The sequence below is a fragment of the Aricia agestis genome, chromosome 9 (assembly GCF_905147365.1).
Source record: "Aricia agestis chromosome 9, ilAriAges1.1, whole genome shotgun sequence".
In the NCBI taxonomy this organism is placed as follows: Eukaryota; Metazoa; Arthropoda; class Insecta; order Lepidoptera; family Lycaenidae; genus Aricia; species Aricia agestis.
Window position 1 is genome coordinate 1,264,269 of NC_056414.1, and position 16,103 is coordinate 1,280,371.

General features: G+C 38.2%; 1 protein-coding gene across 9 annotated transcripts in view; it reads right to left on the bottom strand.

Moving 5' to 3' along the window:
• The window catches only part of LOC121730171 (obscurin-like), a 131,430-nt gene that overhangs the window by 95,594 nt on the left and 19,733 nt on the right, over positions 1 to 16,103 (bottom strand). For 4 of the 9 annotated variants that reach the window (XM_042119090.1, XM_042119094.1, XM_042119093.1 and 1 more), the window contains exons 1-2: positions 4,538 to 9,295; positions 4,246 to 4,361 (exon numbers count right to left, since the gene is read on the bottom strand). In XM_042119090.1, coding sequence (XP_041975024.1) covers positions 4,246 to 4,361; positions 4,538 to 9,136 — 4,715 coding nt within the window. In that variant the 5' untranslated portion in view covers positions 9,137 to 9,295. Of the gene's footprint in view, positions 1 to 4,245; positions 4,362 to 4,537; positions 9,304 to 16,103 lie in introns of those variants that run through there. The other 5 variants (XM_042119091.1, XM_042119089.1, XM_042119096.1 and 2 more) reach the window with 3 other exon arrangements.

Below are 16,103 nucleotides of genomic sequence, written 5' to 3' on the forward strand. Positions count from 1 at the left end.
TTTTAATCCTAGATACGAAATTTTTCCTACCTAATTATTAAGATTGATAAGGTGAAGAATTATATTAGGTATGCTTTATGTCTCCATCATCTAAAGACTCAAAATTAACGACAGTACTTGTGCAATTTTCTGCTCGTTCCAAAATCCATTTGCCAAATGTACTGAGAGCGAGAACAATAAATTTGTCCGGGTAATGACTTCTGAATCTTGTGATACGGAGTACAAACGAGTGTTTTGGACACATAAATAACAGAAGTAAGTCAAGGCTCACCGTATGCAATATTATGTTTTAATGGCATAGTCGAAGGTTTCAAGTCTAAATTCATCGAATAGAGCAGAGCCACTGATGGAGTATGTGTTTTGGACATGCTGACATATTAACCCTATATTGTTTTCTGGTATACCAGTTCTCCAGAAATCCACAAGACAGTTATTATAGTCTATGTTGCCTCATGGTACCTACTGCATGGAACAGTTCGTTATTATGCTTAACGAATTGAAGAAAGATAAATTGTCTTGCCTATTTTGTTACCAATGATATACTAAAGAATTTACTTACAAACTTTATTAAATACTAGCTTTTGCCCGCGGCTTCGCTCGCGTTAAGAAGTATTATTATATACAAACTTTCATCCCCTATTTGAACCCCCTGGGGTTGGAATTTATCAAAATCCTTTCTTAGCGGATGCCTACGTCATAACATCTACCTGCATGCCAAATTTCAGCCCGATCCGTCCAGTGGTTTGGGCTGTGCGTTGATAGATCACCATGTCAGTCAGTCACCTTTGAGTTTTATATAATTATATAGACTTATCTTTTCTCAGATCTAGCAAATCAAATCCATATACGTAGGTTAGACGATCAATTTTCCGTCCATCTTTACAAGATTGTTGGATCAGATTGATGAAAAATTGATTGTCTAACCTACGTAATATAAATTGTAACACTGTTGAGTTAAGCCTACTAGTCTGCAAGCGAGCTTTTGCGAACAAACCAAGCTTATAGCCTCATAAACTTGTCACCTTAGTTCAAGACTACTTTAACACTATTATCTTGAAAATCTTTAAATTGTAAAATTGTTTATTAACCCAAATAGATCTGTAGACTAAATAAATTATGTATGACACTACTTATCTATACAAACCATCGGCCATCTTGCTTGCAGCAGATATGGAGTACTACCTACGTCAATCGACGATGGGTCACCTAAATCTCGGCCATTTTGTTTAGTAGTTAAATTTACGAGACTGACCGACATACTCTGTGTACACGATCTCATTTTCGACATTTACATTATTAATGGGCTGTAACTGCATCGTATAACTATTAGTGGACTCCTACTTTGTATAACTGATATTTTTAATCGACTGCGCTAAGAGGGGTTGTGTTTTTCAAGTATATTATGTGTGTACTGTTTAGGCTGCGTTTCCACCGGAGATGAACTAAGCTGCGATGCGAGGAATGTGTTAATAGAATCGTTGCGCTGAACGTGGTCAGGGAAATTAACAACGTTTTAAGACGTGGGAGAGCCATTCTTCGGCACGAATGGGCCGGCTCGACCGGAGAAATACCACGCTCTCACAGAAAACCGGCGTGAAACAGCGCGTGCGCTGTGTTTCGCCAAGTGAGTGAGTTTACCGGAGGCCCAATCCCCTACCCTATTCCCTTTCCTACCCTCCCCTATTCCCTTCCCTTCCCATCCCTACCCTCTCCTATTACCTAATTCCCTCTTGAAAGGCCGGTAACGCACCTGCTGCAGCTCTTCTGATGCTGCGAGTGTCCATGGGCGACGGAAGTTACTTTCCATCAGGTGACCCGTTTGCTCGTTTGTCCCCTTATTTCATTAAAATAATTAAGCGTTTCTGGTTCTTAAAAACACATTCCTCGCAACGCAGCTTAGCTCAGCTCCGGTGGTAACGCAGCCAGTACTCTCTAGGATGTGTGGTCGAATTTGAATTCGAGAAGCCTGATTTTGTGTTGGTCGTACAAAGCATTTTTTTGTTATTTCAGAAAATGAGTTTGTTTACTTTTTTTCGTTATCTTACAGTTTGCCTCAAATGTGTATACAGTTTATAGTGTAACCCTAGTTAACTCTACCTAATTCTATTACTTGCTTGTGAAATAAGTAAGTATATAATGTCCAAATGTGGTGTTAATATAAATCCTAAAATGTTCACCCTTTTGTATTTTAAGCACGGAATTCATTAAAAACTGCTAAAAAACTTGCTAGAGACGACAATTTGTAGCATGAAAACAAAGTAATATACTGTCAGAGAAGCTGATAAATAGGCAGAATACGGACCTACGTAATTTGGTCACGTGATGTCAAACCCAGCCAGAGAACCCAGACAGATCAGCACTTCAGGAAAGGCACAAGACGAAAAAGAACAGCTATTTTCTATTTTGTCCCACTGCAAGTTCAGTTTCAACAGTTCGTCAATATGCTTATAAAGAATAAGAATTTCTTACTAACTTTGAATTGACATAACCTGACCAAATGCCATAGATCCATCGTCTGCCTATGGATCAATTTCTTCGATGGTACAATTAAAACATTTAGTTATTACTAATCTATGCTGTTCCATCGTTGTCATCTTTACCAGGTAATGAGTATACTTATTTTAGACATTGCTTTATCACCAACCAGCTACACATCTTAAACCGCAAAATTGTAGAGCTAACAGAGTATTGCAGCATTAAAAAAAATAGGTTTTATAAAAGTCAATTTTGTCTAAAATTGCAGTCTAACTTTATACCACGGGCCGCCAGTCCAGAGTCTACAGCATATAGATTCAAATATAAGTTTAACAAAGCAAGTATCAATAGTTGGCTGTTTCACATTGGAATTGAAAATATCTAAAAAAAGTAGCTTTAAATCCCATAACAAAGATCATGAAAACTATTGACTATTTTCTTATCTTTACGCTGAAAGGAAACTTCAATAATTTTATCATTTTTATTTAATACATAACCTTACCTTACAAATAACGATATAATGATAGTTATCACAAATCAAATTATAAATCACAACACTTAGTGATTACAACATAGAGCGAAACAATCTGCAGAAGCGGGGTATATACAATGACGTCTTCTCGTCCGATAATGATGCTCTCCTCGTGATTTCAGTAATGATACGCAATGATCCTCTTCTATCATTAATAGTAGTACATTTTGTACGTGGGGACACTAAACACATAGTCCAAGGAGGGACCCCGGGACTGGAAGAAATGATTGTCGTATCTATACACACGCCCTCTGTACCTGTATAACAATATTTCTCATTACGTCACCGTGTGATTACAATAATGATTGCGGATATTAGTGATGACGTTAATGATGATCGTGCGGAAGCAGATTTTGTATTAGTTCGTCACACGAGCAGGAAGAAAATGAAAAATGTTAGCGGGTGCATCGACCCGCGCCGAAATACGCGCTCCGTATGTATGGAATGTTAAAATCATTTAAATATATCGCTAATAGATGTAAAGTTAGAAGACGCGTCGAGAACACTTAGCAGCTGATTACATACATGAATAACTTAGCTTAATCGAAGTTTCGATATTCCAATTAGTCGAGAGTCGAGACACTTAGAAACTTTTGAGATGGTGTTTTTTGTTGTGTTACTTGTATGATGAGTTGTGTTACTTGTATGAGTTAAAACGGGTCCGGTTTCACAACGCGAGTTAAATATAAGTATATGTACTACCAACGAGGGCACGGTTGTGCAAGTATGCACTAAGTACGTCTGTACAATGTTACGCTTGCGTCAGCGAACTAGGCGGGCGGCGGGCGCGCTGGAGAAAAACGGCTCACGGAATATAGGCCATGGGAATATTTTCTCGATTTCGTCAAGAGCATAACCTCTGCACTCTGCAGTAGTTCTACGAAGGAAAAGACAAACTTACTGACAACGATAGGTTGTCATTTAGTCTATACTTTTTTTGGAGAGCCTATGCTGTCCTAAAAAAAAAGTATAGACTAAAAGCCTATGCTGTCCCACTGCTTTGGCAAGGCCTCCCCCAAGTTTTTCCATTCCACATCAGGTACTCAGTCTGTGGCGATCTTTGCCCAGCGGTCGCGATACTGTGGCTAATATGACCCGCCTAAACACATCCCATCTATAGTTACTGAAAATAAATATTCTCATAGCCTGCTAGAGCACCATACGAGAACTAAATATATTCCTTGGCGCTTGCCTATTTCGCTGACGCAATATTTGAGTGTGACAGAGACGGTACTCACTTTGATCCGAGGGCGGCCTTAGTGTCGAGAACTTCGACAATATCTCCGGCCTTTATCGAGACCTCGTCGTCTGCCGCCGCCGTGTAGTCACTAGTCGCTACTACAACATCGTCCACCTGAAACAAACAAAATGAGAGTTAATTTCATTGACCTACGTATTAAACAAACATTGCCTACGAGTCTTGTAAATTGTTTTACTGACGAGTCTCTAATAGCGATAAAAACTTTAATGTTTTGTTGAGAAATTGCATGTAAATTAAAATTACTGTAGGTCTCAAAACGTTAATTTTACCTTCGGAGGACTTCTACTACAACTCGATCTAGACCTTGACAGGGAGTCCCTTTCTGTTTCCCGGTAGGGATATCGTCTGTAACTAGGTGTGTTGTCCAGATAACTCATCCTGGACCTAGTGTTCTCCCTGTCTAACAGAACACCGCTGTATCTCCTGTTCCAACCGCCCAGTCTTGTAATCCTTTGGTTGTTGCTTATGTTGCAGTAACCAGTGAACGTTTGTAAGTCCTCGTCGTCGTTATCGACTATGGGACAGCTGTACATGCTGAAACGATGCGCAGTCGGTGTGCTAAGATTAAGAGCGGAAAATACGTGAAGAGGTTCGAAATGACTTATTCCGTTTTCGTCCAGTACTGTGTATGCGACCTCTCCCGTTAGAACTGAGCGACTCGCTTCTCTGGGCACGACTGCTTGTAAGCCTTTCTTCATAATGAGTAGTGCTCCCGAGCGTGTTTTGCGTTGGTATAAGAAATCTTCCATAGCGAGGCTGTTTTCGGGTTGAAGTAAACTCAATGGCACCTCTTCTGAAGACAATAATGGAGATTTTTCAGGAATAATCATCAGAGCGGCGCTCTCTCGAACTAACTCTCTTAATTGTGGATCGACTCGAGCTAGATCTAAATCCGTACCTAGCTTACTTATTGCAGACTGTAAGCTAGGCGATTGATCTGCGAGTTTTTTCATAACTGTCAGTCTTTTTAGTATATTCATACTCATCGTATCTTCCGAAATTTTAGAGATATTCTGGTCATCGTTCAGTATGATTTGTAAGTGTTTTACAGCATCACTCATTCCTAGGACTCTAGCTAGCCCTATTGACTGACTGATGAGTTCTTTTAATTCACCTTGTTCGGAAATATTTAGTACATTCTCCAGTGATTTTTGACTGTCCTCTTGTATTGCAGAGACGATAACTTGCTGAATTGATTCTATATCTTCATTTTTGGTACTTACAAACGAAATTGAATTTGAAATATGCTCTAATACTTCCTGCATTAATTTTGTATCATATTTGGAAATATTTTTAAAAGCTAATCCTAGAACTTCGTTTTCAGTACATAAGAATGTGCTTATTTTTTCGACTATTTCTTCGTTTGAAACAGAAAAGTTGGGTAGTGTACCATTTAGTGCTATTTTTATTAGCTCTACCTTTGGTTGTGAAGTGTTTTCCAAGATTTCGTCTCGTAAATTCTCTTTTTCTTCTTCTGTTTGTAAAATTTTATACATAGCTGATACTAAATCTTCATTTATAGCTTTTCCTAAGATGGTGTCAATTGATTTTAAAATGTATTGGTATTTTTCTTTTCCATTATTTTTGTTTTCCTCAAACTGTTCTGCAGTTACTAATGCAGCGAGAACAGCCGCTGCAATAGAATTTTTCACATTTTCTTGGCGAACCATTTCTTCGTTTGTAAGGGCACCTTCTAAAACATTTTTTGCTTCTGAAGTTTTCTTATTTGTTCGTACTCGTTTTCCTTCGGTTTTATTTGGGTCCATATTTTTAGTTTCCATGTCACATTTTATGTGTACACCCATGCCAATAATACTTTTGATTACTTCCATAAGTTGATTGGCAACATCATCTTTTAAGCCAAACTCAGAAACAAAAGCTTGCAATGCTTCAGTATTTTTTGTTTCCAATAATTTAAACTGAACTGCTGGTAAATCTGTCGGAACTTGTCTTCCAATAGACATTCCAGCTTCCGAAAGTTGCTTAAACATGCTGGAATCAATGGTGAGCTCCCCTTTTGTCGAAGTTGTGTCATTGGGATTAGTTTTCACTTTCAAAAGCTTGAGTTCTTCAGGAGTCACAACAAAGCTTTGAACTGAAAATTCAAGGCCTTCTTCACCTTCAATTAGGTCAGGTGCAACGAATTTGAGTCCTTCGGGAGTCTGTACTATTTGTCCCGGTACAAAAGTAACACCTTGATTATCAGTTTCAACTACTCGACCAGGAACAAAACGGGGTCCTTCATCTGTATCGACAACTTGTCCCGGGACAAATCTAGATCCTTCATCTTCTGTGTATATAACTTGTCCAGGAATGAATGTAGGTCCTGCTTTAGTATCAATAATTTGACCAGGAACAAATCGAGGACCATCAATTGTATGTATGGTTTGACCTGGTACGAATTTTGGTCCACTTTTTGTATTTACGACTTGTCCAGGAACAAACTTGGGACCTTCTGCTGTCTCAACAACTTGCCCTGGAACAAACTGTTCTCCATTTTCGGTAAAAACTACTTGACCAGGAACGAATACTCCTTCAATCATCATACCGGGTACAAAACGAGATTGAGCTGTTTCACTTTTTACAAGCCTACCTGGAACCACTTTACCCTCCAAATCTGGAACTTTGGTTCCTGGGTAAAATTCTATTCCTTTCGCTGTTTGTATCATATGTCCAAATACATAAAGCGATTCCTCTGAAACTGTGGTGCTCTTTATGTCAATAGGTAATCCAGTGACTGTCTCTTCTGTAAAACATATTTCATCGATGGATTTAGCCACTGAAAACTCTACATGGCCTTCAGCTTTCACAATGGTTTTTCCTGGCATGAATTTTTGGCCATATTCCGTATTTACTATTTGACCTTCCATAAATTTAGGTCCATCAACAGTTTCTACTGTTGTACCTGGTACGAACTGTAAGATATCATTCTCCATTCTTGATATTCCCGGAACGAAGGTAATTTCACCATTAGTTGATACAGTTTGACCCGGGACAAATTTCAGTCCATTTGGAGTTGCCAAAGTAGCGCCTGGGACAAATTCTATTTTGTCATCATGCTGTATAACCTGGCCCGGTACGAACTGCCACTCATTGTTTATTTTTGCATTCTGTCCAGGGGTAAATATTACTCCATTATTTTCTGTTATCGTTTGACCAGGTACAAATTGTACGCCTTCTGGTGTCATAATAGTTTGCCCAGGAACGAACACTTCTTCAGAATCGTGGTGTAAGATTTTTCCAGGGATGAATTTTAATCCCTCTTCTGAGACAACGGTCTGTCCTTCAACAAATTTATAGGACTGATCTTTATTTTTCACTGTTTGTCCGCAAACAAACTCTTCGCCATTTTGTGTTTTCAAAACTTGTCCAGCTAAAAAGAAAGGTTCATTTGTACCTTCCATGTCAACAATGTGACCTGACAGAAGTGCCGGACCCAGAGGCGTGTTTACAGTTAAACCAGGAACAAATACAGGACCAGCAGGTGTATCCACAGTTTGTCCTGGAACAAAAACTGGGCCTTGTGGTGTATTGATGTGTTGACCCGGAACAAACTTTTTGGCCTTATTTATATCAACCGTGAGGCCTGCAACTTTAGCCAATTTTTCTTTTTTACCCTTTCTTATATTTTTGACAACGTCTGGCAAAGTTTCTAAAGTAGGAAGCATCTCAAGTTTGTTAGCTTCTAAAAGTTTTTCAGACACATTTGAAGTTTCATCTAAGCGTTCATTGGTAAGCTCTTTCACACCTTCTAGAACAACTTGTGAGGGCCTCGATTTAACATATTTTAGTGGATTGACACAGGGCACACTATCAAGAGATACAGACACCTCACTAATATTTTTGTCAATTTCATATATTTCAGGACTATCGCAATGATATGGCGCAATATTTACAGGTTGAGGAAGTTCAGTTATACTCGATTTAATGACTTCGTAGCTTTTATCCACTTCAAAAACATTTTGGTCCCAAGTTTCAATGAGAGGATGCATTTGATCTCTCCATTCCTCACTGCATGCAATGATACTCGATTTAGAACGCATATGTTTTGCACTGAATTTCTTAGAGGAATAACTTTTTAAGTCACACTTTTCATGTTTTATTTCTTCTAATTTAGCTTTCTTCGCCAAACGTTCCTGGCGTAATTTTTCTTCTACCAATTCCTGCTCCTCAGCTAAAATTTCTTTATTTTCAAAAATCTTCTTCATCGACGAAAGTCCCGCTGCGCGTTTTCTTTTCTTTTTCTTCTCCTCTAATTCTTCCATCTCCCTTTGTTTCAATACTTCTGCGCTAGGCCCCTCACCTTCAAACATTTCTACATCCTCCGTGAAATCTTTAAAGTCCATCGAAACACTTCGGCCCTGTTTCATTTTTATAAGCACGGTATCGGAGTCCTTAGCCAGCATCACGTCTCGAACGTCACCATCACGAACTGCGGCCTCCATGCGCGCCGAAAAAACTAAACTGCACTTCCTTTCTTGAACCGTATACACATATCTCTTATCTTCGACCACCTGTTTCGTCGAGAGCATATCAATCAAACCCCGCTGCGCTTCGGTCGAGCCGTCCAAAACCGGGAAAATGTATCTGAAGTCGGGCAGCACCACATGCTTTCTATTTCCATAATTGATTTCGGGCGAGTAGTGGTGCGGTCCAAGTTCGCCGGAGACGTTTGTAATTTTGCACTTATTTTTGCCCGAGCGGGCCGTCAATAGTACTGGAATGTAGTGGTGAGTTGGTAGGCCGTAGGACTTGCCGGTGATCCTGCAGCATCTCTTCGCATCCGCGGGCGAAATAGGCGCCAAAAGCGGAAAATAATTGGGCTTGGGCAGCCCCCTGCTGCGCCCCGTTATTCTGCAGAAAGACATCGTAGCGAGGGACTACGATCTCATAATGTTTACCGAATTTGTTTACAAACTTTGTTTTGCGAGTTCCAAACAAGATCGATGTATTTCGCGGCGATTTGTGTTTGTTAGCGTGCGTCGTTCTCTGAGCGTGCGGAGTGACTGGCGCGTCGGGCGGACTTCTCCGGGATATAGAGGCGCGCGCGCCTACCTCAGACGGTGGGCCGCTTAGCCGGTGCTAATAATAAACATAAAGGGAGACGTACTTAAGAAAAAAACACGGCACATTTACATGACAAAGAGGACAAAGTTTACTAATTTTCCCCCGTTTATTAGCACGTGAATATAATAAGACACTTCCTGGAACGAAGACAGGAGCTTCTCTACAACAAAGCGCTCGTCATAATCGCGCTATAAATATTTTATGGGAACATCGACCGCTGTGATTTGCTGTCGATATCGGTTTTCTTAATGAATCATTTCATAAGGAAAATTACTGCCTAGAACTTTACAGTAAAATTACGTTACAACCTGACGATATGAATGTACTGTTACTGATTACCACATCACATAAAGACTATGTAGGATAATAAAGGAATTTTATGGGAGACTACAAAAGCAATTACAATTTATTATAACACATTTCAATGTTTACTCTAAATTAAATCTTCTATGTAGGTCATCAAGTAATAAGAGTATTTTCAACTAAACTAGTTCCTCTGGAGTTCACTACGTCAATTGCAATACAGTGTTGTAGACATGTAGAGATTAGAGCGATACTAATTGAGCGGGACAGCCGTCGACCTAGTTGTAGGAGTTGCCGTCTGAGGAAGGTCTGCTCTCTACATAGAGCAGCTGATGCTGTCGGTTGTCTTCACTCTCAAACACACAAGTCTGGGACTTTTAATTAACCTTAGAGCAGACTATAGTTTTTAAATATAGTACAGAATACAAACAAATCTTAGCTTTAACAGACAAACAGACAGAGAAACAAAAATTTCCAAAAATAGTTAAAAAATGTGTTCTACTACTCTTCTAACATGCTCCTGACTCGTTTTCAAGTATAAACTTATTGAAATAATTTCAATGTACAAAAATCTCTACGATTTTATAATAAGTATAGATATAGATTGATTGAAAACTTATATTTTAATATATTTTTATCATGACTTAGCAGTTCAGGACATTTTAATATCTACTGGTACGGTACATTTTCAAGTAATAAAGATATAACCTATTGTGACCTTAGTCAAACATACACACACATTCGTTATTGGTGTAACACATTTCAATGAAGCGTATTTAGAGCAATTTTGACACAGTGTAATTATTGTCTGAAACTATCCAACAAACCATATTTTGAATTTTCCTTAATTCTAATTCCCGTAATGATTTAATATGATTTACGTATTGTCCATTCACGGTATATTATTATACCTTAATCGGAATATCTAAAGATTTGTTGACATAATATATTTATCACAAGATTCAGGTCATCAACTCTATAACCTCGGTTTAATACACGGAACCTTCAACAACTGCATCTAATTCTGTATGTTTTCCTCTTCGCCAGATTAATTAAACACTACACGAGAACACTTTTAGCTTTGATAGAGCATCGAGATGACGATGAAAAATATCGCTCGACGTATACAGAAAGTAGAACTTTGAAATTATAAATAAGCGACCACTCAAGATCGCTTTTAAATAATGAAATCGTTGCAGTTTACACTAGTTTTGTTCTGGCAACAGTATTTTTATTTACACTATTATGACAAAATATTTATTATTTTATAATATTTAATTGGAAATTAAGATTATATATTTTGTGAGCTGCGTGTAATGCAACACGACTTTTGCGTAAACGTACGTAGCAACTTAATGCAGTCCTGATAGAGAAACATACAGACTTTAAAATAAACCTCAGCACAATTCTTTATTAAACATAAAAGTTCACAGAAACCTCTACAAAACATCGTAGCTCACGTAGAGGTAGGTAGAGTCTTGTGCTGATAGGTAGAGACCTCTACGAAACGACATAGCTAGCATTAAAGTACGTAGAGGTCTCTACGAAACGACGTAGCTAACATTAAAGTACGTAGAGGTCTCTACGAAACAACGTAGCTAGCATCAAAGTACGTAGAGGTCTCTACGAAACAACGTAGCTAGCATCAAAGTATGTAGAGGTCTCTACGAAACGACGTAGCTAGCATTAAAATACGTACAGGTATCTACGAAACGACGTAGCTAGCATCAAAGTACGTAGAGGTCTCTACGAAACAACGTAGCTAGCATCAAAGTATGTAGAGGTCTCTACGAAACGACGTAGCTAGCATTAAAATACGTACAGGTATCTACGAAACGACGTAGCTAGCATCAAAGTACGTAGAGGTCTCTACGAAACAACGTAGCTAGCATCAAAGTATGTAGAGGTCTCTACGAAACGACGTAGCTAGCATTAAAGTACGTACAGGTATCTACGAAACAACGTAGCTAGCATCAAAGTATGTAGATGTCTCTACGAAACGACGTAGCTAGCATTAAAGTACGTACAGGTATCTACGAAACGACGTAGCTAGCATCAAAGTACGTAGAGGTATCTACGAAACAACGTAGCTAGCATCAAAGTATGTAGAGGTCTCTACGAAACGACGTAGCTAGCATTAAAGTACGTACAGGTATCTACGAAACAACGTAGCTAGCATCAAAGTATGTAGATGTCTCTACGAAACGACGTAGCTAGCATTAAAGTACGTACAGGTATCAAAGTACGTAGAGGTATCTACGAAACAACGTAGCTAGCATCAAAGTATGTAGAGGTCTCTACGAAACGACGTAGCTAGCATTAAAGTACGTACAGGTATCTACGAAACAACGTAGCTAGCATCAAAGTATGTAGATGTCTCTACGAAACGACGTAGCTAGCATTAAAGTACGTACAGGTATCTACGAAACGACGTAGCTAGCATCAAAGTACGTAGAGGTCTCTACGAAACAACGTAGCTAGCATCAAAGTATGTAGAGGTCTCTACGAAACGACGTAGCTAGCATTAAAGTACGTACAGGTATCTACGAAACGACGTAGCTAGCATCAAAGTACGTAGAGGTCTCTACGAACGACATAGCTAGCATTAAAGTACGTATAGGTCTCTACGAAACGACGTAGCTAGCATCAAAGTACGTAGAGGTCTCTACGAAACAACGTAGCTAGCATCAAAGTATGTAGAGGTCTCTACGAAACGACAAGGCTATGTTATACGTTAAAGAAAAATAGGCTCTTAAATATTAATAAAATCTTGTGCTATAAGAAAATCGTGTCAATCTTTTCCTAAGAAACATAAATACGTTGTAAAATTCTAGCGAATGTTGTGTGACTGGTAGCTACAAAATCGGAAAATTATCATCGACGACTTGAATAGAAACATACTGCGAGGTGATAAAAAAATAAAAAGAAACAGGTAGATAAATTTTGGAAGTAGTGTGCCCAAGAGTAAAATGTTATAAGCGCTAAAATTAATATTTTCACGTAAAAAAATATAAATATTTTAGAACACCGCAGTTTAACGGTAAGAGATATTATTATTATGGTTTGTTAACCACAGTCCATTATATGCATATGTTACGCTCAAAGACCGAAATCGCTCAATGAGCGAAAAAATGGCTCACAACGCGTTGTGGTCACAGTGAAACAGCCACGACGCGTTCTGGCAATCACAAATAGACCATAACGCGAAATTCGTGTCGTGTCGTGATATGCTATTCGTTTTTCTTGATTTGTTCTTGATTGATTAATCGTCCATGATAGGTATGGAAGATTATATTTTAATTACCACGCGTACTTACTTGTAGTAAGTACGCGTGGTATTTTTTCTTTTCTGATCGTAACCGATTTAAAAAAGGAGAACTTATAAAATCTCTGCATTGTAATTGTTTCAAATAGTTATTAACTTCATAAGTTGATTAACAAGATGTTTCCTTTATCTACACTAATATTATATAGAGGAAAGACTAACTGCGTCTGAAATAATGACTGCGTCGTCGATGTTACTGTCGGAGTCTGTGAATTGACCTGGGAATCATTAAGTTGACCGAGACTTTCCTGGACAGGCTTTTTGCAGCGGTAACCTACATTGCGGGCGGAGCTGTTGGCGACCGCTAGTATAAATATATTATTATATAAAAAGATGAACTAAACGTTCATCTTTTTCATCATTCAGGCTTAAATCTTAAATCTAAAAGAAAATAGAGTAGGAAGGGGTTTCTTAAAACTCCAGGACCAAGTAGAAAATTAAAATATGCTATCTATTTTAAGGCCGGTGAAGCTGCTAGCAAAAGTCAGTATTTCTAAAGCAATTTTCAAAATTCAAAAACAAAACTCTTGATTTCGAGTTTACTACCGTTCTGTCTAGGTAGATAGCAATATTTATGAAGCGCGTAACAAGAAAATTCAATAATATGAGTCACTTTTGTTTAATAGAATTTCAGAGAAACTTGTACAAGCTGAAAGTCACGGTCGTTTGTGACACGAAGGAAAAAACATTTCGTAGAAAATATTTACTTTCATCAAGGAAGTTAGGGAAAAATTTGAAAAACTTCGTAGAATATTTTTTTTATTTCCTTTCATTCAAACTTCAAAGAATATGAACTTTGGTCATTGATATTTTATTGGGTTGAAATAATCTAGGGCTACTCGAATATTAAAATACATCATAAAATAAATGCGAAAATCTGTTTTTCTATATGTAGGTATACAACAGTATTTATCAGCAAACCTGATTGACTGTCCTTTACCTTACATAGCCAAAAGTTAAAAAATAACAAGAATAACAGTAATCTGTTATTTTCAATACTTTCAAATAACACGTTACAAAGAAAATTTATGTATTTACCTCAAAACTCGTAAAACCCCTATTGTATTCTACACCAAGGTTTGCCGCCAAATTTAGAATGACAGCCATCTGACAGCTGTCAAAAAGTCGCCGCGGCGGGAGAGTTCGTTTTAAATTTCGAATTTTCCTTTACTGCTCTCAAAACTTGTTAGTTTTGGCAAGAAGAATATCTTAACCAGATTTTTGTTGTAACTTGTACCTAAAAGAAAGCTACAGAACCAATTTGATTTTTAGGTCCTCGAATAAATTCATCCTTTTTCAATATAAATATTTAAAAACAAACTGTAAAATCTCAAAGTCTCGTCAAAGGTATTTGCCATAAGTTATTCCTTTAGGGACTCTGTCATACTTATCGGTTAGTATCATAAAGCTAGCGGAATAAAAAAACAAAGGCCTGAGCAAGAGAGATGTCACTATCAGTAAGACTGCATGGTAAAAAGAGACGTGTGATACCTGCCAGCAGCACTCTTTTTTTGACGTCCAGTCGGCACGTGCCGCACGTTGACAATTTAATCTCATAGAAATCATGTTCAATCATGATTGTGTAAGTGTATACGTACACATATTTTTTATTAACCAATTTCGGTTTCGTTTGACAGCTCGAGATTGTTGCTCTATTCCACTAGGTATATTAACTTTATGGTTAGTATACCTACTTGGGTATAGCTTGGATTTTTTAGGATTGCCGCAGTATAGAAAACTAAGTAAAAACAAACTAGTATTTCTGACTGTTTGGCCGTCGCATCCAACTTGAAAGAAGCAATTGAGAAGATGACTCAGCTCAGCTCGCACATCGGACAGATAGGCTATCTTATTGGACGAGTTTCAAACATCCCATTTACTGTAATCTAGAGTGTTTATTTTTAATTTTCTTAGAACGCTTATATTGTGTAGTATACAAACAATATAACCTGACTATTAGAATGATATAATCTACCCAGATATTGTCTGAAATACTTTTGACATAGCAAATCCCTTATCACGCGGTAAGCGCACATAATGCCAAGCCTGCATAAAGCTATGTAGTTAATAGAATCAGGCGTTACTTTGCGGAATTCCATAGCTTAAAATTTAGTTTGTTATTATTTTTAGCAATATTCCACGAAATAAACCTCAACCTTGACGGACGTTGTTCGTAGAGTCCACATGAGGAATGAGGATGCTCCGGTGTTGGGACGAAACGCGCGTCAAGGTTTTCAACCTGCATGGTGGTGAGGGGCCTTGCACGGATTTGCCAACATTATTGCTTGTGTGGTGGTGGTGTTTGCAGGTTCTCGCATGCGAGTGTACGTATAGGCAGTGTGGGAGGAGGGAGGTGCTGTACGCATGCCTATGCGTACACTCACTCATTCACTTATAGGTTGAGGTTTATTTCGCGGTATATTTTGCTGAAAATAATAACAACTAAATTTTAAAAGAAAGTTATGTTCAAAATGACCTTATGGACATTAATAAGTTTATTATAAAAATCGGGGTAAAGAGCTTAGCTACTAGGAAATAAATTTTACCGAGAGCTAGAGAGAAAGAGAGTACTACGAAGTATTTTTTACTTGAAAGAGTAACAAAATATTAAATCAATCCATCACAAACTTACATATTCATAACGGTATAATTAATAGGACATATTTAACACATAAAATGTTTGTGTGTCTGTTACCTCTTCACGCCCAAACTGCTGACTCGATGTTTGAATGAAAGGTATAGAGATACTTCAAACCATGTAGTAAGTTAATATAAGTGACTCTATCAACTCATCTCGTCACGTCCATCGCAAACGATATTTCACGCTCGTTTTCCGTAAGGCCGCGGTGTCTCCCACGGTAACCTGTATGCTAACAACTTCCTTACTAATAAATCATACGCAATTGGGCGGTCTCCAATGCCATATTTTACTGAACTGACTTGTTTATTGCTTCGAGATCACCCCGGCCAGGGTCTCCCGGTTTGTGGAAAGACGGACAGACGGACGGACGGTGATATATGATAACTGAATCAGGTCAAGTACTGTTTGATGTGTATATCAGATGTGGTGAAAATATAACGACCTTCTGGACATAATATTATGATCTACTGCCTGAGTAAAGATGTTTAGGCAGCAAAAT